Raw genomic sequence first — 23,859 nt, forward strand, 5'->3', positions numbered from 1 at the left:
CAGAACAGTGTCCCCTGGAGCAAACACCACCCTTCATCTCGTTTTGTCCCCATGGACACAATTCCCTGAAGCAGGGCTCTCTCTTCCCAAGGACACAGAGCATGCAGATCCTGCCTTATTGAGGCCACGATCCTATCAGAGTTATCCCCCAAGTGTTTTACTTTTAAATATTGCTATGTAAAGAATGAATTATTTACCAGGGCATCTAAGATGTTCCCCATCGCCTTCAAGAAACCCCATCAAACTCACCTGTGAGATCCAATCAGCTAGTTCACTAGCCCAGAGCACATGGCTTCATTCCCAGTGCTCTGGGGAGGGTGGCAAAGCCATTAGCGCTCTTCAGGGTGGCAACAGAGATGTCACCTCTACAGAGGTTTATCCCAGAAGCAGCCCAAAGACTCATCAGACTGTACGATAGCACCTGACAGGTGTTTATTCCATCTCACTTAGGGCCATAAGCCGGTTTGCAGAACGGCTGATGAAAAGCAATATCCACATCTGTCAGCACCCGGAGCAGGACGAGCCCTTCTGCAGCCCCCCAGCCGTGGAGGCTTAACATCAAACTAACGAGCAGTGGATCACGGGTGAAAAAAGGGGGAGAGGGGTGAAAAGGAAGGTGAGATACCAGGATCAGCAAACAATTGCTGACGTGTCAATTTTAAAGGAGTCTGAAAATAACGCCATCCGGGTGAGACACTGATCTGGAGAGGGACAGGGGAAAAAAGCACATAAAGAAGATTTTGTTGGATACAGGGAGGAGAGTGGGGCTGACGGTACAATTGCTGGAGCCCTTGGGAGCCCCATCCAAAGGGGGCAGACCACTGCCACCCCTAACACGGCAGAGGACAAGAAGCGCCACATCTTTCCCTACCAGGGAGACTTCACCTGGGAATGGAGAAGAACCATCCACCACCAGTGAAAAGCAGGAACTATACTGTCACGTTTCTCCTCAAAAATGAAACGGGGGAAAACAATCTCTCTTCCTCTGTTTGAAGCAATTTTCTTATATTTACTGAACAAAATTCAAAATGCTGAATAAAGCCCACACCCCACAATCTGCAATCCATCGCCTGAAGCACTACAGGATACAGCCTATTCCTGTGAGATTGATGTAGGATTTACTGGAACATCACAAGACCTGCAGTTTTCCACCGAGTAACCCTTGGGAATAGGCGCTGAACACAGACTACTGCTTGATCCTCTGCTGATGGATGATGCACAACACCAATTAATGCTTTAACGCTGGAGGTTCCAGTTTCTCCAGCTCTTTGCCAGCCTGTTTTAGTACGACAAACTTTTGAAGGCAAACAAATAACTCAAAACCCAGGCTTAACAAGCCAAAAAGAACGATGTTAAAAAAACCCACGCATCAGAACATTTAAAACGTAACAGCAAATTTATCCTCCAATACGTCCAGTGAGCACAATGCAAAATTGATTGTATAGAATTTAAAACCATAACAAGGCAGCATGTAATAAGATCAGATGGTAAATAGGATTAATTCAGTTTTCTTTGGAAATATCATTTCTGGCCTCTGTCACCAGAGAAAGCGGCTGAGCATACAAAAATGTTTGCCCACAATGTAAGACCACCCCAGAACTGGAATCAATTAACACTCTCATGATAGAAAATCTGCTGTTGAAACAGCAAGGAGCAGAAATTAAAAAAAAAAAAAAAAAAAAGGAATTAGCAGATGTACGGCAACCTATTAATAGTACAGCAGGGGCACGCCAGTTCTGCCCTTCAGTGCCCTCGCAAGTTGAGCAGAAGTTTAAAAAGCCTAGTGTTGGCACTGCAGTTTATGATTTGGGGTTTAGAGCGGAGGTCTGTTTAGCACCTACTTACTAGCCAGTGATGCGTGCCCACCTTTTCATTAGTAATAAAATGAATCCAGTGCAAAACAGAATGAGTGTCTACATCTTGGATATTGCTCAGGTTTTTCTTGTGACTGCTAAAAGTTTTGGGAATCCCGCAACTCGCCCATCAGCAAAAACATTTGCTCACCAAACAGCTTAATGCCGACACCTCATTTATTCCCAAGTAGGAAGAATCATACACAATAGTCATAAACTGCACATAAACCTCCCTACTGCCTGGTTTTGTGGCCTCTATTATTTTTGGTTCTTGAGGGAACTGCCAATAAAATAGACAAACGCAGCAGAAAATTAACAGATATTATAAAAAACTAGTTTGCGGTAATTCTGTCGCATCTCATCTGCTTGTCCTTTGCACACTTGAGACTAAATCAAAGGCCCCCAAAGAAAGGAGTTAATTCAGTATGAAATTAAGTGCTTGCTTCTGATCTAGAACTGCTAACAAAGAGAAGGCAAATTGCCAAAAAAAAAAAGGAAGAAAGGCCACTAGATCTCATCCAATGCTTGTTCCAGGTGAGTACGGAGACAGAGAGTGCCAAGACTAGCAATAACGATACAAACTTGTACAATGCTTATTTGCTATTCATTTCTGAATATTTGGAACTGATCCACTGTTTAAATGAACTAAGCTTTGCATATGTTACTTCTCTGTAAAACAATTTAAAAAACCCAAAAGATGAACACTTACCATCTCTGCTCGTTGCTTATGATTCCCCACTTCTTCCATAACTTGAGCCAGCTGAGCCTTCAAGAAAAAAAATAGAAAATGAAGACTAGGACATATTTTCTAACTTTTAAGAAAACTATGTTCCTCCCTCCCAACCAAAAAAGCCACCAAGGGCAAGATGATTTTCACAGTGTTGCAAAGGCGTTATACGCATTGGGTCTTGGTATGTCCTATCAGCATCCCATTCCAGGAGACAATGCTGTCCCAAAGAGCCTGCAGCCTACACACACGAGAAAGAACAGGTTTCTTGCAGAGAGGAAACCCACTGGATTAGCTATCCCAAATTTCAATCCCATGGTCCACTCAGAGAACCGTGCCTCCTCTCTGTTTCTCTGGAAGTTGCATAAAGAGGGGTCTAAAACCGACCCACACTTAACTTCAGAGAAAGAAGAGGTTTGCTCCACAGCTCCTGGAAGGTGTGCTTCTGTGTGAAGAAAACTTCATGGAAAATGTTCTGTTGAAGTTCTGGGGTACAGGGTTGGTTTTGGAAAGCTTCAAGACTGTTAGAATACAGAACAAATCCTCTCCGGAACATTACCCTACTGAATTTCTATGAGAAAAGGTCTCAGTGCAAGGTTTGGGTTTTTTTAAGAGGAAATTTGAAATTTAAAGAATCTCAAACCAGAGTGGAAATACCTTCTTATCCCTGTATAATTTGCAGAGAAATAAGAATCTAACTCAGAGGAGGATCTTTTCACAGAGTTTTGTTTGCAAAAAAAAAAAAATTAAACTAAATGGGTATTTCAGAGGTAAGAGAAGCCACATACACTACTTGAGTGCTACTACTTCCCACATCTTTTATTTCACAACAATTTGCTAGCCTGCAATCAGCCTTTCTTTGCTTAGCAGAAAACCCAAAAAATAGTCACATCTGATGACAGAGAAGCTAATTTATACAATGTAAACAAACAAGACAAGAACTAAAAAACCCAACAACTTTCCCACAAACCATTTCCCATAATTTCAAGCAGATATTCATTAAAACCCTCCGGAGTCCCTCTAACAATCTCTCGCCACACATGAAATGGGTCTTTTGAGTACTACATCCAAACTAGAGACAAATAGCGAGCAGTTTATTACAAGGAAAAGGAAAACATTAAGCTTTGAAGGCTAACTGCACTGAAATGCAAGCAAACAAAGAAATTACAGTCTTAGGGTTCAGCACAGCAGAAGTTCAATTTTGCAAACAAACAACCAAACAGTTCAAGACTTCCCCGGCCCCAGAGCTCAGCGGAAACCAAAAAAGTTACAGATTCTTGCTGTGCGGGGCCTGGGATGATGTGACATTATTTAAGGAACAGACACTCAAATAAGATGAAAAGGGCTTTAATACAAGCCTGGGACCTGGCCCAGGGAAATGAAACACGTTCATTAAACACCGCGGGAGATGCCAGTCCTCACCAAACACGGAGCGCATCTACAAGCAAGTGAGAAGAAAAAATGAAATTATCACCAAGTTTGATGCTGAAGCATCAGGAAACTATAAATTTGCAGACATCTGGGAAAGACTTTTTTCCCCACTACTATTGAATCAGGTAGAATTACACCAGCAGGCTGGAGCCAGAAGAGTCACACGGAGAAGAATTAGAGAACATCCCCCTCAGAGATATTTATGACGGATCCTAGCACAGCCTTTGCAAAACACCCCAAGACTGAATATTTTTGATCACCACCCCCCCACACACACTTTTCTGTATATTTAATAGCCTTCATCTATATGAAGACGTATATGTTGTTCAGATGAGAAATTCTTGCCTATTCTAAACCAGGTGTAAAGAGCCATTAAGAATTACACATTTGCCTACAGTAGCTGCCACTCCTGAATTTGTGGGTCATTTCCCTGTTCAGCCTCCTGTTAGTACAGACTCCTACAGAACGACGGAGTAATTCAGACTGGAAGAGGTCAGTTCAACGCCCTGCTCAGAGCAGGGTCAGCTACACCAGGATGCTCAGGGCTCTTGGTCAGCTGGGTCCTGGGTATCTCCAAGGCGGTGAACCCCAAAACATCTCCAAGCAACCTGTGCCAAGCTTTGGTCACCTTCACAACGGAAATATTTTCCTTTATAATATCAAGACAACAGCACCCTAGGAACATGTTTCACTAGATGGTATAAGAGTACTTTAAAGTACAAGACCTTGATAAAATTCAGAAAAAAAGGATAGAAAAGACATATCTTCAGGAAGAAGCTGCAAAAATGTTTAGACAGGAGAGAAGTAATACAAAGGGATGGGAGAAAGTGGAAATATGTCTTGGGGGAAAATAACCAAATACAAACCTCTGGAGCTGCTATGGCAGCAGAGAGCTAGAGGCAAACCTGGACAGAAAGTCCAACACAGCAGCATGATAACGGCAGATCAACGTGATTTGGAGAAGCAATCAAATAAGAATTAAATCACAAAGTAGGTTTTCTTCATTGCATTTATTTCCAGGCAGTTCATCTCAAAGGGAAAGAGTAGCTAACTAGTGGGAATTCAGAGAACAGCAACTAAACTTACTAGACTGCTGGAAGAAATGATTTATGAAGATTAAAAGATTTTTAAATGTATGGTTTGGCTACAACTCTCACAGAAGAGCAAAAGGGACATATTTAATGCATTCCGAGCCGTTACAACAATACAGCTGGAAACAAGGAGGCTTTTCCAGCACAGCAGATCCCGTCGGATGCGATGCCCGCGCGCAGCCGGGACCCCCCGACTCCCCGCTCCCGGCCCGGCCCCATGGCTGCAGGCAGGCCCACAGCAGAGCCCACACCTTCCCCGGGGTCCCCCGCGCCTGCTCTCGCCTGGCTGTGAAACAGATGATCCGAATGCTTTATCACATCCAGTTTGTAAACATTAGCCCTACCCCAGACTTTTTATTAGCTTAAATCAAATATTGAACCTAGCTCAGCTGCTGGAGGACAGCTGCTTGCGAAGTGATTCACTGCCATATTCCTCCTAGGCCACAAGAAAATACAACCTAATCACCAGCAGCATGACAGATGCACACATTTTTAATTATGAAGAAGAAATTAGGCTCTGAACTTATCCCCACATCTCACTTAATCAGGGTGCTTGGGAGGAGCTGCCAGCCACCACAGCCGTGGCAGGACGGGGCCATGGAGGGCCCTGGGCCGGCGCTGAGGCCCCGCAGCAGCCCCGCCTCGGCATTTACCAGGAAAGGCCTGACAGAAGGAGTGTCATTTCTTGGAATTTAACTTTCCAGGAATGAACTGTTGGATTTCTCGGTTCAGTCACCTCTGGCCACTTGCAGACAACAAAAGCATGAGCATGACCCCGAGCCACTTTGGTGGCTGGGAAGGAGGTGGTGTGTCCTTGGCGCCTGCACCAGCAGGCGTGGGAGGGCATCTGCAGCCGACGCTGGAGCAGTTGCCAGTCCCACCTCAGTTTCACACTGGTAAAAGCAATATCACAGAATCCCAGAATGGTTTGGGCTGGAAGGGACCTTAAAGCCCACCCAGTGGCACCCCCTGCCCTGGGCAGGGACACCTCCCACCAGCCCAGGTTGCTCCAAGCCCCGTCCAACCTGGCCTTGAACCCCTCCAGGGATGGGGCAGCCACAGCTTCTCTGGGCAACCTGGGCCAGGGGCTCACCCCCCTCACAGCAAACAATTTCTTCCCAATATCTAATCTAAATCTCCCCTCTTTCAGTTGAAAACCATTCCCCCTCGTCCTATGGCTCCCCTCCCTGACAAGGAGTCCCTCTCCACCTACCTATATGTAGCTCAGCTTTGTTTTACGGGCTTTTTGACTGCTCACATTCACCTTGGTATCTCAGGAATCTCTCAGTAGGATCGACTTGTGTGTTGAATTTTCAGACTGTGCATGAAAGTTAACTTAAAGCTCCAAGGAATTTCTCATTACTTAAAACACATGTTAAATTCCCATGGATCACTGAGCTCAAGCATTAAGAAATGTGATAAGCAAACAGATATTAAGAATCAGATATACAAATACATGTAAAGTCCAATTTGCCCACTGAAGGCAGCACAACCAGGTAAAAGAAAATCAAGTAGCAAAGCAGGGAAAAAAAATCCTCTCAAGTATTCAGTCAATTACTTTAAGCTTCCAAAAAAAGGGTTTGTCAATTCAAAACATTCATCTTACATGACAACACAGTCTAATCTACTGTCAATGCTACTGTCATCCTCAAAGAGAGTGGCAGGAAGGAAGAGATAACCCGTGCTCCGGCCTCGCCGGGATACAGCAGCTCAGGGCTGAAAGAGGAGCAGGAACGGTTTCCAAGGAGAGGAGCCGATTCGGCCCCTAAGGAGACATTTCTGAATTGTTTAGCTTGCTTCCCCGCATCAATAATCCCTCTCCTATACCTTCCAAAAGTCAGCCTCCACTGGCAATGCTGGAGGAGGCCAGTCAGGGAGGGTATAACGAAGGAAACTCCAGCGATCCAGTGGTTACAATGCAGGTGTTAACACCGATCGCAGCACCAGCCCCACGCTCTTCTCTGGGGGCTGAACGTGAGCCCTTACCGATAGGCGAGCAGCTCAAATGTGAGACTCGCTTGTAGGAAAAAATTAGCTACTCAATCTCTAATGAACAGTCTTTCTCTACACAACAATACCCTCCGCTCTACAAGCAATTAGCAAATCGAAGCGCTCTCTTTGTGGACCTGCATTAATTTGCTCCTTGACGTTGCACATTAAATAGCTCATAGGTACGGCACAGCACAGTAGAAGCAACAGCCAAAGCCATAAAATTAAAGCTTGCTTCGAAGAGTTAGGGAAGCAAAATTACGCATGCTGCATATTGGGAATAAATCAAAACAACCTTCATTTGGAAACATCATTTTAGTCTTATGCTTTCATCAAAAAACATGATTATCTTAACAGTCACATTAATACAACGTAGGTACTTTACAAGGGAGAGAAACAAGCATCACATTCACTACCTCAAATTAAAAAGCGTCATTTTTACTCTTCCTCATCAGGGTGAAAGAGCTGGGCATATACACAGCTGCCTGTTGCAGGGTTGTGCTTCCCCAGCCATGACCTTCCATGGCAGGTCCCCAGAAGGTCCCTTTCGGACAAGCGGCACCCAGCGGGCGGGGAGAGGAGCAGGTTCAGCCTCGCAGAGCGGTAGCACAGCTACAAAACACGGCATTTCTACAGCACGCCGCAGCCCGAGATACCCTCAGCAGTACTTTAGATGCAACAGTTGTATACAAATTCAAGTCAACTGCGATGATTGGCAAATTTAGGTATAATGTTAATTAATAGCTATTTCAAATTAATTAACTTTAAGATAAATTCTTGCCTCTCTTCTTTGAGAAAGTTCACACACAATTTAAATTTACAAGGATATATTGGCTTCCAATCATGGAAATATGCAATCTGATATTGCCAGATCATTTCAGTTTCCTTCTGCTGGCTGCCCCCCATTCCCCAGGTAATTTCCCAGTAACTTATTTATCTAATCACGTCACTTACAAAAGAAGATATAAGATGAAGTTCCTCGGCTCAAGCTAGATGGACTTAATGTGTGCCTAAAGTGTGATGTGACCTATAACACAGTCCGAGGCAGCGTATCTTACCTGATGCCATAAACCGGGGAAGAAGGGGAAAAAAAAGCACACCACCACCTCTCTCTATCAGTTTCAGGAGATACAAGGAAAATATGGTGCATCAAAGCTGCAGGTGGAATACAGGAGGAAACCCCAAACATGGCTGCACTCCCAGGACAATTCTGATAAGGGAAGCACTGATTGCAACACTTACAATTCAATCTTACATGTAAAAACATATAGCTCTATGCACCACGCTGATGAGTTACATGGAACAATAGAGAAATATCAAGAGAATACTTTGAAACGAAGGCTGCAATCCCTAATCCTCTCACAAAGATATTTTTCTAAGATTCTGGCTTGTAGTTAAAACAGGAGGAAAACTTTGATATCACAGGCGCCACAGACAGCTTACTTACGGGGGTGGCGGAGACTGAGACGGGAGTAACTCAGCCACTTGCAGTTAGATTTCAGTTTATTTGCATACTGTGATCCTGCATGTTAAAATATTGTGAGAGCTGAAATGAAATTTTCATTAGTGTTCAATCTGAAATCTCACCCGTGGGATTCAACTTTCAACAGTTAATGCATGCATTTGCCTGTTTATCCTTTATAAAGTTATATATCCATTTTAGCCAATACCTTCCGCCTTCAATCCATTAGCACACCATTACTGCAGATTGGTAGCAGTACGGTACAGTTTTAGCATCTCTGAAGCGCACTACAAAATTACACCGGGTTAAATGGTCATTTCTAATTTCATATATTTTCACACTTTGTAGATGAAATTACTGATCTTTCACAAAATTGCATCAATTGAGATCACAATCAGGAAGTCAGTTTAGTATCAGACATTGCTAAATAATTTCCTTGCCACTTTACAGATTCAATTTTGCTGTTCTCAAGAAAGCGCTCCTGGTTATAAAATCAAGTACATATCTTTTATGAAGTGGGAAATAACAGCTACAAATAAACTCTGGTGTTGTCTCAAAAGCATCAAAACCACCATGTTCTCTTACAGGAGCTGGACTGGAGGTGGCGGGGGACTCAGGCTGATGCAAAGGTGCAGGGGAAAATTCCCCAACAACTTTTGAATCTGTTTCAGAAATTTATATACAGCGAAGCGACACTGACTCTGACTCGCAGAAAAGCTGCAATAGGTGAAACAGAGACCATTACTTACTGGCAGAATTTGTACTATGTGGGTAGACTTACAGCTCAATGAAAAGCATGTGTCTCAGGCCACAGCTTATGCGGTTTTCCATGTAATTTAGTCCTTCTTAATTTTACCCCAAACAAGGACACAAGATAGGAAACTAGGATGCCTGTAAGCAAGGTGTCCCCACACCTCCAGGGACTCCTGGGCATCACAGCAAAGCGCAGCACCCAGGGACGGAAGGCTACTGCTCCGTGCAGAGAAGCGAAGGGCGTTTTTCATCAAAAAAGCAAGAGCTGCTGCTCCTTTGAGAACCAGTTTTCTACTGGACGCGATGTGCAGCAGGGGAATGCCGCCCCCCAGTGAGAGACACAAAGCAGCCAGTTACCAAAATGAAGGATGAATTAAGCAAAGGCTCTTGGGTGCTAAACAAAAAAATGATACTGCAAATTGAAAAATTGCTGAAGTCATAGTTATAATTACTGAAGATACAGGGAACGCATCTGCAAGATATGAGATGCTCTCAACACACTATCAAGATTTACTGGACAAAGAGATAATAACCAAACCTTTCTCTTGCTCTTAAGTCTCAAGGACGGACCAATCTCTCTTCTTCTCTTTTACGAGACACAGTCACTTATTAACGTCAAGAATTCTTGACAGTAAGCTTATTATAATGAAGTCACCCCAAATTCTCCCTGGTTATGCTATGAGAAAGGGGTGCAAATAAAGTCACTTGGAACAACTGATGCAAGGCAGATAGGACTTCAAGCAGAAATCGCCCACATCCCTGTTGCTGGCAAGTCCCTTGACCTACCTTAAAACAAGCTGGTCCAGTTCTACAGCAGACCTGGCTCTTGTTCCCCCTCTGCCTAACGACTGCTGAGACCCCTGCGGCAAAGTGAACCCTGAAACTCCTTTTTTCCCCTCCCTCTCTAATGTAAAGGTAATACTCACTCTGTAAAACCATCCAAAAATCCTTGAGCAAAGGTAATCTCTGAGCCCAAGGTGCCACTATTGACAGAAAAGGCACTGGATGGGCCACGCCACTCGGGCAGTAAAAGGATTAAGCACCACATTAAGTGCAGAACTCGAGCACCTCCACGTTCAGAGGTGGCGGTAACCGAATCTCCCCGATCCTCACAGCAGAGGTGACCTTCACCACTGCAATAAAATGTAAAACTCGGAGAAAGATTCTGAACTTCTCAAAATCTATTCCATCAACACAGTTCACATAATCTCCGAGGCAGATGCTGTCAGGTAAGGAACACGGTACCAAAGTAAATTGGGAGATGGAAAAATGCAGAACGTTTTGTTCGGGAAAGGATGAGTCCCTGGAGATCGGACAGCCCTATGCCAGGCTGAAACCCCGACAAAGAAAGCAGGTAGGTGCAGGTAGGTAGGAAAGTAAGGGGCTCAGGTGTTACCAGATTTTTCATGTGACAAAAAAGCATCAGATTTGCAAAAACATCTCAAAACAAGAGCAAGTATTTGTTGTTTTACTGTCGGAATTGCAGCCGAGAGGTTGGGGGGCAACAGCTGAGCGACTCCTCTCTCCTCCTGTTTTCCCTTGATGTTTTCGTTCAACACCTTGCTAAGACAGAGCACAGAGACCAAAAGATTAGCACGGCTCTGCTGGGAATAATCCACTTTTGCGATAGGTCTCCTTCCCTCCATCCTAATCAAATGGTGCTGCAGCCCCTGGGGAGAGAATACATTGCCAAACAAAAAAATGTGAGTTTGCAGCTGCTTTCTCAACAGCAAAGGGCAGCCTGACGATGAAACTCTGCCAAGCCCGTTGCCGCGAGCATTATGCAGTCGGCCAGTACAGCATCTCCCGGACACACAGGAGAGGCTGCCGGATGCTGATGGACTCTCCGAAAGAGTCATTCCCCATCCCTGGAACACCCATCAGAGAAGCCTCTGCCATTGATATTCTCTTTGTGGGCTCACAAATATTCCTACCTCAGAAAAGCAGCGGAGTGTGCAGTCGTAGCAGGGGGTCCCTTCTTTTTTGCTGCTCCCCTAGCAAAACTGTAACCCAGCAGCAGAAAGATAACCTGGCATAAAATCTGGCTACTGAGGGATGACCACAAATCTCTTGCCAGGAGTAAAATAGATTATTAATATATTAGTTCAAATAAAAAACATTAGGAGAGTATCAGCTCATTCCGCAGGGAAACAGCAAAAAGGGAAAGGAATACAAATCATTCGGAGGACACTAAGGAGAATTAATTTTATTGTGCTGTGATCAAATCTCTAAAGCCGAAATGAAGGGATACCAGCACCAGATGCTGAAACGAATGTAGCGCCTCTGGGAATCTGGTTATTCATTGATATTTAAATGATCTGAAATCTGGTACTATAGGTGACTCTGGGATCGATGAGCATGATGTTTTCTCCAGGTTATATTAACCCTTCTTGAACTGGGAAGCAGTGGTACAAGCAGAAGACACAATAGCTAACGGGAACGGAATCCCTGGCTATTACATGTAATAACAAAGTTGGCTGGAGAAGGAGGGGAGCAAATGTTTATGCATCTGATGAATTTTCTGGCAAAATTTTAACTCCAACAATTTTTAAAATTTTTTTTTGGTCCCCTTTAGATTATCAGCAGAAGGAGTTCAGGCTCCAACCCCCCTATCCTGATAAAAGCAACAGCACTCACCAATCCCAGAAAAAGGGAATCTCAAAAAGTAGAAGTGGTGGCAGCATGACACCCAGCAACTCTACCAAAATGCCAGCTTTTCTGCCACTCCTTCCTACACATTTTTTCCAGAACCACGTCCCTGGATCTAGGTTCTCCCTCTGGCAGTTGCCTCCAACTAGGTTTGATAGCTAGGGGGAAAGAAATGACATTTAGTTGATAAAGTCTGTAAATTAACCAACAAAAATGTTCACTCTTATCCATTCATCAGAAAAAATGGTGGAGTTACATCTCTACCTAAAAAAGCCCTTCTAATTTCAGGCCGATGAGTCAGCACTGCTGCATCTCATCACTAGGAATGATTCATTGTCACTGCACTTCTCAAAGTCAAGAATAAGGGTATTCACCCCAATTCACTGTCATCTCGTACCTACTCCGGATCCAGGCACTGTGTTTGCATACAGTACTGATGTAACGATTTATGTGAGTGTGTCACTTTTAATTTAAAGGTATAAAGAGCTATCATCAGCCTACCAACCATAAAGCAACATTTTCTTTTCAGTAGGCTGACAGCTGAATACCTAGAAAATATCCTTGCTTGCCAAGAAGGAGAGGTCTTGTGGTTTGGTCTTGGCACCCCTGCGGCCTAAGGGTGGCAATGCTTCTGAGGACACGAGTGGATGGCCACTATCCTTGGAGAGAAACACTACTACTCAGTAATGAGTTAAAAGAAGCTTCTCAGGGGAGTTAGAGTCCGAAGAGAAATTCAGACAAAAGCGGGACAGATGGAAAGCCTCTGCCCCACGTGGAAGCAATGGTGGGGAAGAGGGTTTTGTGCGTGGATTAGACCCCAGCCAGAAGATCTGTAGCTGGATGAAACAAAGAATATTGGAAGCTAAGCAGCATTACAGCTGTAGTTTTCTTTTTATTTAAGTCTCCTAATATCACAGTTGCTTTGATTAACCTTTCTAACTGTTAAAACAAGGCGACTGAACAACTCATACTGACCTTAGCACCCCTGCGTACTCAATGGCAGTACCTTCCTCTAAGCTGCCCAAGGCTGTTTGGCAGCTGGTGATGTGCAGTGATAGTTCAGAAAAGATGTCTTTAATGATATGTGTGTGCCATGAACCCTGTCCCTAACTATATCTCACTGCTGTCCCCACACACACTCACTCCCAACAGGAGACCTCCAGCGTGTCGGCAAAATTCCTAGGGCAACTGGTGTGAGCCAGCTGGCAAACGCCATGGGAGAAGTGAAGATCCATGTTTACATCAAACTTTGTTCCTTCTGCGTTAATTTCAAGCTAGTTTGGTTTCTTGTCCTGGTTCTCTGTACTGCTGCACAGGTTGTGCTAGCTCAAATAAAGGTCACAAAAGGGTTCAAGCCAGCACTACCCTTGGCTTGTGAAATTATAGCCAGAGTATTTTTGGCATCCTGCAGAACAGTGGGTAAAGTGCCTAAGCCTCAGAGGGTTTCCAACAAATTTCAAACACTCTTGGAAGTTGCTAGGTAACAACGTTCACCTCCCGGAAAAGATTGTGCAGTGTTTGCTCTGACAAAGCATTGCTTGTATTGCCCTTGCTTCCGCCCCAGGAACGCGCTCGCTGAGGACCCGTCTCTTCTGCTGCCAGAGTGATTCCAGACTCTAGTCTGGGTGCGTAGTTGGATTTTGCTCAATAAAGCAAACATTACATTTTAAACATAGCTATTATAATTAGCAGAAGCTCATTGCTCAATTCCCCTTCCAGACAGGGATTTCCAAATGTCACAGTCTGGACACAGTAGATCTGCCCTCAACACAACTGACCTGGGAGGGCCCAGAGCAAAGGATCAAGCCCTGTCACGGGAGGTGAGATGAGAAAACAAACAGGATAACTGTCCTCCTTCATCCTGCACCTTCATTTTCTGGTATTATTTGTACAGCACTGTGAGCAAGGCAAGTTTAGCAGAAAGGCTCTCCTCTTTGACGCAGAAGATGTATCCCCACTTGAGGCCAAGCAGGAATGGCATCCCTCTTCTCTGGGCCATCCCCGGGTGACTGCCTCATCCCGCTTGTCCTGCCGGGGTATCATGGCAGTGAGAGGGAAAGAGTAAGGGGGGAATAAAAAAAGGGAAAAATCGAAATCTGTTTTGGAAAAGCCAAAACAACTTCAGTCCTTAAAGGTGATATGCAGCATTAAAAAAAAATTGCAAAGTATCTTTTCCCAACACATACCTACCCACAACAAAGAGCTCCTACCTTTGTAGGTGAACGCTGGCACTTACATTTCCACGTATTGCATAAATCAGTGGTTTCCAGCCTCCTTGCAGACAAGCTTCACTTCAAAACCCCTGGCAAAGCTCCACACCTCACGCTCCATGGAGCCAGCAAAAGTCCAGCCGAGCTTATTAACGTAGGTCTCATGCAACATCTCACCTGTGACGCGCTTGTGGCTGCCCTCAACTCCTGCCTCACCGTTTGGGATATGCCCGAATAAAGTTCCTGCGCCTCTCCCATGCCCCACGGGGCACTGGAGATGATAGCACCAACCCTGCTCAACCACAGCAGAAACCAAAGCACAAAGATCATGTGTCCTTTGCAACACCACAGAGGCAGTCCCAATTCACAATTAAAATATTGTACCTCATCAGTTTTCCACTCCCGACAGAATAGGATTTAGAGTCAGAATCAGTCTTAAGTTGTAGGGGAAAGAAAGAGGAGTTAACCGTACCTCTATCCAAAGACAGTCCTTGAATTGAAAAAGTAAAAAATCCTCCAAGATGGCAAGTGGAAGAAAGAACTTGGTGTGAAATACAATTTTACCACCCTCAAATAAAATCAAACACCCCTGCACACCACGGTCATGGTGCACCAAGGTCTAACTTCCTTGAAGAGGAGCAAAACTCTTCTACTTTTATTCAAAATAAACCAATCCCAACGGAATTTAAGCACACTGTAGATGCAAAAATCATGAAAAAGCTAACAAACTAAAAAGATCCTCTCTTGGCACACTCTTGAAGGAGGGATTCACCATGTTTCTAATTGACTGCCACCGGAGCTTAAATGAAGAACCTATAAATAGGAAGGAAGCATTTGAAGGAAACAGCAAGGCTTTTTTGTTGTTGTTTTCTCTTGTTATTGTTTACTCGTTTGTTGGGAAGGAGATGGCTAACAAGGTAGAATAAACGTAGTAAAAATGTAAAGAAACAGAAAATGATGGGGTGTGGGAAAGAGGGATAAAAAGACACAAAGACATTCAAATGTATGAAGTACACAAATACATTTCTGCCTCTTGCTTGCCAGAGGACTGAAGGAGGAGGGACGGGAGAAGGGACACAGCTATGTCAGAGCATCAGTCAGTCACCGTGCCATGCTGGAGGTAACCGGGACAGAGACAAAGAGGTAACAGAGGCAGCATCCGCCACATGCAAAACACAACACCCAACGGTGATGCCGACTTTGGGGCAGTTCATTCTGGAACAACGCTCAGGCTCCACGGAACTGCTTTCTGCAGACAAACTGAAGCTGGTATTTCAAGCATGAGTCCAGAGGGAAAACACGCTTGTGACTTAAGACTGAGGATGCCTTGAAGAACCACAACTTGAAGAAGGCTTTTACGTTATGATAAAAGCCTCATCTGAAAACTCAAGCTCCTGTGGGTGATCTTGGACTAATTTCTAGTCTTTTCTACATATCAGATTCAAGATACTATTAAGTGCAGCCATGAAAATAAGGCACTGGAAGTGTTCGTGCAGACGTCTTGTGGTAAGAGTCATCCAAAATAGGAGTGGACTCAAAACTATTAAAGTTAAGCAGCCATCCACGTCATAAGAAAAGTGAAAATACTCTGTCAATGAACAACAGAGCTGGGGGAATCTGAGTCATTCCCAGAGAGGATCTAGTTTCTGGAAAGCATTTGCAGGAAAATTTCTAATAAACTCCATTTTATAATATTGAATAACCATTCTTCAAAATAATTGGATTTTTTATTTTACAGCTCTTGTTCCAACATGTCTGTTCACTCTCCTCCTCTCTCCCACAGCTAGTCTGACTGCCCACAACATCCCCAGTCTCCAGCTTTCCAGCATTCATCAAAGCAGCAAACTTAATTATCCTTTTTAATTACTCCTCTGAATCCTCTGCTCCTTCTTTCATGCCTGAGGGAGGCTCTCACAGAATCCATTGAGCAGAAATCCTTCTGGTTTCTCTTTCCGAGGATTTCGATTAGCTGTAAGGTCCTTCACTACTCCGGTAAAGTCCTTCCTTGCAACTCCATGGCAGATCCTGTCCCAAGCCCGTGGATTTTGCCAGCGACCAGCCCAGGACCTCCCCAGAGCCTTCTCCTCAGGGGGGACGGAGGCTTAGCCCATGCCAGCTCTGCATGGATTTACAGCTTTCTCAAAGATTCTCGAAGTATGGAGGAGAAGGCTATCAAAACAGCCTGTAATCCAAACTTTCAAACTCCATCAGTTAGAATCTTCCTTTGCTTAAAAAAAGGTTTGTCATGGGTATGCAAAGGCCAAAAAAACCCCAACAGCAGTGACAGGAACAGAAGTAGTAAACAAACCATCCTTGCATGGCACAGGCATGATATGTATTCTGTGTTTGCCGGGTTAATTTTCACTGTAAAACTTGCAGGAGAGTTACTGTGAGGGCAAAGTGCTGGATTAATCAATCTAGGGCTGAAGTTCTTTGTTTATCCATAAAATAGAGAGAGCAGAAGGAACAGAAGTGCGTATTTCCTCACATCGCCCCATCAGTGCTTCTCAGTTTTGGGCTGAAAGGATTAACTCCGGAGGGAGCGCTGCAATTTCATCTTCGGCATGGTCCATTCGTTCCTCGGCCCTTCTGCTGGGACTGCCAACAAAGATGCCAGACAGGATGGTATTTTTGAGCTGCGAGTGTTTATCTGTTCCGAGTGAACCAAACAGCAGCTCATTTCAGGAAAGCAATCCAGCAGCTCACAATCGCTTCTGGCTCTCGCAAAGGCAGGCTGACAAAGCAAAAGGTGAAACAGCTTGATGGTCCCATTAGAAACCTTTGAGTTTTCCCGAACTGAATACCTGTCTCGCAAAGCTGTGCTATAGAAACACAAAAGGTGTCCATTTGGCAAGGAAAGGAAAGAAGTCAGAACATACGCCAAGATAATCTCAGCGATTAGCTCCCGCCACAAAGGCAGGAGATGTATTGGATTGCTCCTGCGTGGCACAGCATGGGATGGATGCTCTGAGGCTGGGAGTTCCATTTCCAAGGCATGGATGGGCACCAACGGGATGGGGTCAGCACACACACGGCTCATGCTGCAGGCAAAATCAAATCCAGCAACAGAGCAACATGGAGCATGACAGACAGCTTCCTTTGTAAATATTGCAAGTAAGAATTGTGAACACTTCTTTCTTTTCTTAAAAGCTTCTGTTCAGCCTTAAATTTTCTTTCTTCTTAACCAAGCAGATAAACAGCTCCGAAGATTCACCTTTGCCTAAATGTGGCTGAACCTGAGGGCAACACCAGCTTGGCTTGTCCATCTGAGGCTGATACATGCCAAAACTGCTCTTGACTCACTCCTTGTGGAAGAGGCTATATGGGAGGGTATATGGAATGTACCTTTGCTGTAGGAGTGGCCATGTTTGTGCCATGCAGCAGCTCCCAGACGTTCATGAAGACTCGAGCGTCACCTTTTCCCTCTCTCAATCCCCTTTGCTGTTCAGAAACAAGAGCTTTATCCAAAGAGCAAGTGGAATGCAAGAGGAACTAATATCCGCAATAATTACAGTAATGTGCAAAGCGTTGATGGGCTGTAGAAATCAGACACAACGAAGTGGCCTAAATAAAAAGGTGCTCATTATCCCGAGAGGAAATGGCACTTCTGAACAATGAGGTCACGCTGCACTGTGAAGATAAATGTCATTTCTCTATATAGCTCTGATAGTCTCACCTACTGTCTTCAGAAACGTACGTAAACAGCCAAGCAAAAACATCCTGCAGAATTAGCCTGGGATGCTATGTTATTTTAAGAGCATGAAGTCAGTCATCCAGAGTTCTATAGATACGCTTTCCTGAGCATGCACTAGAACACGTATGTACGTATGCACACGTATACACACTCTGCTTTTTGCTAGTAATAGTAAATAAAGAAAAATTCACTGACGCTTTCAAGCTTGGATATGTTCTGTATCGTGTATGTTGAAAGGATTTCAGACTAATCATGTTTTTTGCATTGCTATAAAGATCCCCAGGAACGACGCACATCTGCACAGGTCGTTCTGCACAGGCCCCCAGGCAGCCTCTGCCAGGCGCAATGAGCAGCGCAACTCTAAATACACACCACACACAATGCTAACAACTTCTCTCTTTTCCACAGCTCTGTGGGCTGCCATGCTGCAGCTGAGATACAATTAAGCACACTCAGATGATCCTCGAGCGAACGGCAGCGGCAGAGCAATCCCCACCTCACGCGATTGGCAGAGCCCCGGGCACCGGCACCTCCAGCCCCGGCTCTGAGCACAGGGCTCCTCGCGGTGCTCCGCAGCGGGGGTTCTTCCCCAGCCATACCCACACCCACGGCAGAGAAACAACGAGCAGATGTGGTTTAGCCACTGCTCGAATGTTCCCACCTAGAGAAAGACGGGTTGGTCCCCACCATCGCACAGACATCACTCCGAGCCGTCCCCGAGACCTTTCTTCATGCAAAAGGTCACAGAATGCTTCAGAAACCAGCACCATGGATTTGCGAGGTGTAACCAGATCTACGGAGGTCAAAGGAGCACACATTTTACTAGAATGTTTGAGAAAGCGCGTCAGGGAGCTGATATATCCTAAAGCTGCATTTTCCACTAATGAAATGACCTCTTATAAAAAGGGAATAAAGCAGATGATTAGGAAGTGAAGAACACTGCATCTGTATGAACTCTCAATAAAATCAAGAGTAATCAGAATATAATTGCCAAAAGTAGGGTCGGTAACAACCAGCTTAGCAATGATATGTGCCACATACAGTAAAGATCATTTGTCTATAGTCTCTTTACCATTAGGGCAGTTCCCAACTGCGTTACACAGCCCTGGCTTTAATAAAAATTCAGCATTTGTGGGCTCTCAAGAGATTCTCCCATGAATTAATACTCATACAGACATTCACCACTTCTTTGTGTACATAAATAATGTACAGTGGCAGTCTTTACACAAAGAAGCCTCAAAAATCTCTCCCATTATGCAAGATATTCTACTTAAAATAATCTCTACAAACTAATTACTCTGTTCACGTTCACAGCTACTGGATATACCATTGGGGTTTTTTACATCAATAACACAGTGTAACATATCATCTTTCAAGCTTCTTCTTGACTTCCTTTAAAAATTAAAAATATTTAGGTTGAGCAACTCTTCCAAGAAAGTTGGGTTCCCAAAGAAAAATTAGCTGGTTTTACAGTTTTCCAAAAGGAAGTGAAGTTGATGCTACAAGAACTCATGTGTGCGGGTCTGACACGCGGAATGCAGGCAAGAGAAGACAGAACAGATACAAGTCAGTGCTTGAAAACAGAAATCAGTCCCGTTTTTAACGTGGTCTTGAATAGAACTGAAATTTGAGTGTACATCTGTCAAAGCTAAGCTCACTACAGCCATTCTAGCCGTTTAAACAAATTGAAAACATCAGTCAGTTCAACATGTCAAATCCATGTGCCATGCCTTTCATATCTATATTACCGTCACCCCAGTCGGATTCACGGCACGTGTACTGTACAGTAGCACTGCCTGCTTTATTAAACAGCATAAATTAAATTCAAAAGAAAAACATTACCACTTGCATTACAGGAACACTGTGGCTTTTTCCGAAACTTAGGACTTCCAGTTTGTTTTGCTGAAAAGCTTTTAGCACAATCAAAGCACATTTGACATTAACACTGATTAAAGCAAATAGATAAATTGCAAAGCCTCTGAGAAAACAGAATTGTTCCTTACAATTTACCTGGACCACCCCTGAACAGAGGAGATCTATATCAACAGCTTGGTGAAAATCGCTATCAGCTGGCTTTTTCACTCATTCTCTTCCCAGCTTTTTCCAAAATATTAGTAGGCTAGTCACATTTACTTGAAAAAGAGAAGAACAAAGAGAGAACTCCAGCCACCTGCCCTCCCGTTCTGTCCAAGTTACGACTTGCAATGGTGCCATAGTCTAATTCATGACCTTAATATGAAACCGAAGTGGGGAAATGGAGATGCTGCAGCCTACTAACAACCCAGTCCGTAGGGGAAGAGAGGGAGAACGTATGGGAGCGACTGCAACACATAACTATGGAGAAATATTAGGGGTGAATAATTATGTATGTTCTGAAATAAAACAATCGCAATCAGCTTTTGCATTTAGGCACCATTCAACTAACTGTGCCCAAGCGCTACGCAGAACCAGGCTTTTAGACTAATTAGTTCCCTGAAGAAACACCTCTTCTACTATCGGGAATTAAGGCCAAAATAAAAAAGAATCACTGGCCTTCAAAAAGAAAACCAAGACAGCACTACTGGTGTTCGATTTGCCACAATAACTGAAGTATTAAGCCTATTAAAGTGGATCTTACAATTCTTGCAAACTGCAAAGAGCAAGAGCGTTAGGATCTGCAACAGCACGAGAGCAAACTTCTCTTCATGTTGTTTTCTCCAAGCACTTTTTCTGTTTATATATTATAACTATTTGGTAACAGGATTTCCATAAAACTCTGTAGCTGGAGCCCACAGAACCACAGTGGGCAGGAATGAGTTGAATATAACAAGCCTGCGCGGAGGCCCCGCAGGAAATCTTTGGAATCTTTACAGCATGTTTTTAAATAGAAAATAATCATTAAAAATACTAATCCCTCTTTCTTGCAGGAGACCATCATCATGAATTAAAAGACGGCACGAAAACACTTACAAATAATACTTTAAATCTTAAATTAGGCAGAGACTAAGTAATTATTCTGAAATGAAGCACTACAAATCACAAAATTCAAATCCAATCATTATAAAAATCAACATATCTCAACAAGTTCCGAACATCTCTTAAGATGCCCAGACAAGCACTGTTTTATGTCATTAATACAACGCAGAGTTAGGGAATAGTTAAAATTTCTGTGACATTTTCCATATAAAACATTATCCTGATGTGAAATCTTCCATTTTACTTTTTTCCCCAAGATATTTCACAGAATCACAGAACGGTTTGGGCTGGAAGGGACCTTAAAGGCCACCCAGTGCCACCCCCTGCCCTGGGCAGGGACACCTCCCACCAGCCCAGGTTGCTCCAAGCCCCGTCCAACCTGGCCTTGAACCCCTTCAGGGATGGGGCAGCCACAGCTTCTCTGGGCAACCTGGGCCAGGGGCTCACCCCCCTCACCGCAAAGAATTTCTGCCTGAGATCTAATCAATGGGATCCCATCACCACACGGATGAGAGCAGCGGGATGTAAAACTACCATGCTTTCCAGCCTGGAAAAAGATTCAAAGAGGTTAAACCTGTGAATTAAATGCAGAATGCAGTTTATCTTATTTACTGAATATTTCCCTAACATTGCAAAAAAAAAAAAAAGCAGTTCTGTAATTCCTGTGGAAAGCAACACTGGGAAGTGGTGGAAACACCGGGGGGAACCTGCCCAGCAGCCTCCCTGCTGGCTCCCAGCCCTTCCCTTCTCGCAGCAGCAAGTGATGGAGACGGACAGAAGACGTAAGAACATATTTCTACGTTTTCAAAGCCTCCCCTTTGAAAAGCCAGCAGCTACCTGTCCCTAACCCCATACCCCAAAGATGCTTAATTTGCCTTTTTCCTTCTTTCTTCCACCCGTGAGGGAAGAGCCACGTTATCGCTGCGCTATCCGTGTCCCGATCCCAGCCCCTGCTCTCCCGGCTGCCGCAGGAGGTGACCCCACCACACTGCACAAAAGCAGCTCTTTGATGCCGCGTCTTTGCTGCCATTTGCCGGGGACGGGGCCACTGCTCCCACTCCAAATGTATTCTTGCTTCCTCCTCCACCTAAAGACATCTAATTGCAAAGCCTCTATCTCTAGGCACAGACGTGCAAGCTCTCCAGCGTAAAGCATTTTAAAGCTCTCAACACCATACAAAATACTCTCTCCTGTTCTATTGTGGTAAATATGACTCATAACTACACATCAGTAATCTTCTCTTTCCAAAACATCACTAAGGAAGAACCCAATTTTAAATCTTCCGTAGGAATTTAGACCCAGTTCACCCATTTCTCCTGTCCCCTGTGGCCAGGCACGTTTGAAGCTAACCCACATTCCCTAGGTCAAACCCCGTTCCTGCTTGGTTATTCGTAGCATCACTGGAAGGGGCTGGAGGAGGATTTCTTCATACAAGAGCATTTTTAGGGGAGCCCAGGCTGCAGGGGAGGGAGCAATCCCTTTGTTGCCGGCATCTCTCAATCTCCTTGGGGCTGAAGCGAGATCCTTCAGATGCTGAGGAGCGTTCCCACGTCCCCCGAGCTCCACGCCTCCAGCAGGCTGATGATATTCGCTCGGGCTCAGCAATGCTGGGTACGCTCCCTGCAGAGGGAAAAACCCTTCCGACAGCGGAGCCTGCAGGAGTCCATCCTAAACTCCCTGTATCGCTAACACAGGTCATCGTTTATATTTATCATTACTAGGAATTTTTAAGTTTAGAGAGAGTCAAGACACGATCTAGTCGGTAAGAAAACTGGGGGCAGTGTCACAGACTACATCTACGTCAGGAGCACAACTTTTAGCACATCAGGACAGAAATTACAATGTCTCCCCTTGTTCTTTCTGCACTTGAAGCACAGAAAAGGCTTTTCTGTCCCATGCACTTCAGTCTGCAGCCAGGCACAGCAAAAGGGTCCTTACGGCTGCTGGTTGTTCTGCAACCCGTCATTTTTCTTGGGGCTTTGTCTATAAAGCTGCTTATCATAGGCTAAAGGTACAGGTACTGTCTTAGTTAATGATTTAATTTACTCTATGCAAGTTGGTGCCCAGACATTCTCACTTCTTAAAAATAATGGAGGCTTGCGGTCCCTAGGAACTGCTGAGTTAAAGCCATTCTTAAACTGTCAGAGCATCCACACACTAAAAATAGCTGCAAAAAATCTACCTGTAGTGACAACAATGCTGGTTTGTGCAGAATATCTCCAGTATAAGGCAGTGCCGGGGACTACTTCTCTCCATCAATTACTAACCTTCAGGACAGATCCAAAAATGGGGAATCTCCTCAAAAACAATAATAGTAATTGAGTTGTAAAATCTAGTTTCACCAAACAAAACATCTCAGATATGCAGAGACAGGCTCTGCTGCAGCAGCAACCAGTTTTAAGAGGCACTCTTCTGCCACAGAGCAGGGACTGTCACCTTTAACAAATCATTAAGCCCCTCCGTGACTTGGCTTCCTCATTTATGTGAGGGTTATTTGCAAGGTGCCGTCCCCAAACACAGCCCCCGGCAGGTGGAACAGGGAGGGGGGGAAACCAATGGCTCCCTGACTTGATAAGGTCACTGGGGTCTGAAGGAAGATGAAACGCGGGCAAGAAGAGAGAACCCGAGATAATCCATTTTGCAGGACCGCAGGAGGACGCGCAGCCTGACTGACTCTCCTTCAGAAAGGAGAAGAAAGGCAAAGGACCGGCAGCGGTTCTCGGGAAGGCTGGAGTCTGCCAAGAGATGCCAAAGCCTTCAGGTTCAAAATGCTATTTCGACAAGGTGTTTGCTTTGTCAGAAGATGATGTCCAGCCCTGTGACTGCTTCAGCAATCAGTGGGAGCTGATGCATGGAGCGCATTAGCATCACCTCCAGAGACAGCCTGTTTTCTCCTGCATGAGTCACAGATAAGATGCTACAATGACAGCAGAAGTCCGGGCAAGTGAAACATATGCCATTCTGGAGTGGCAGGAAAGCTCTAGTGACTCTGATTTGCTCCTTATGGACATCCGAAGCGAGCAGAGTAATCTTCTCACTGCTTCT

The 23,859-nt window shown here is 44.5% G+C and overlaps 1 protein-coding gene across 4 annotated transcripts in view; it reads right to left on the reverse strand.

Moving 5' to 3' along the window:
- Window positions 1–23,859, reverse strand: part of MAD1L1 (mitotic arrest deficient 1 like 1) — a 369,255-nt gene that overhangs the window by 182,882 nt on the left and 162,514 nt on the right. For all 4 annotated transcript variants that reach the window (XR_008468072.1, XM_054212045.1, XM_054212046.1 and 1 more), the window contains exon 13: window positions 2,563–2,619. Coding sequence is in view for 3 of the 4 variants with exons in the window: in XM_054212045.1 (XP_054068020.1) it covers window positions 2,563–2,619 (57 nt within the window). In the remaining variant the exon portion in view is untranslated. The remainder of the gene's footprint in view (window positions 1–2,562; window positions 2,620–23,859) is intronic.

The sequence above is a fragment of the Rissa tridactyla genome, chromosome 8 (genome assembly GCF_028500815.1).
Source record: "Rissa tridactyla isolate bRisTri1 chromosome 8, bRisTri1.patW.cur.20221130, whole genome shotgun sequence".
NCBI lineage: Eukaryota > Metazoa > Chordata > Aves > Charadriiformes > Laridae > Rissa > Rissa tridactyla.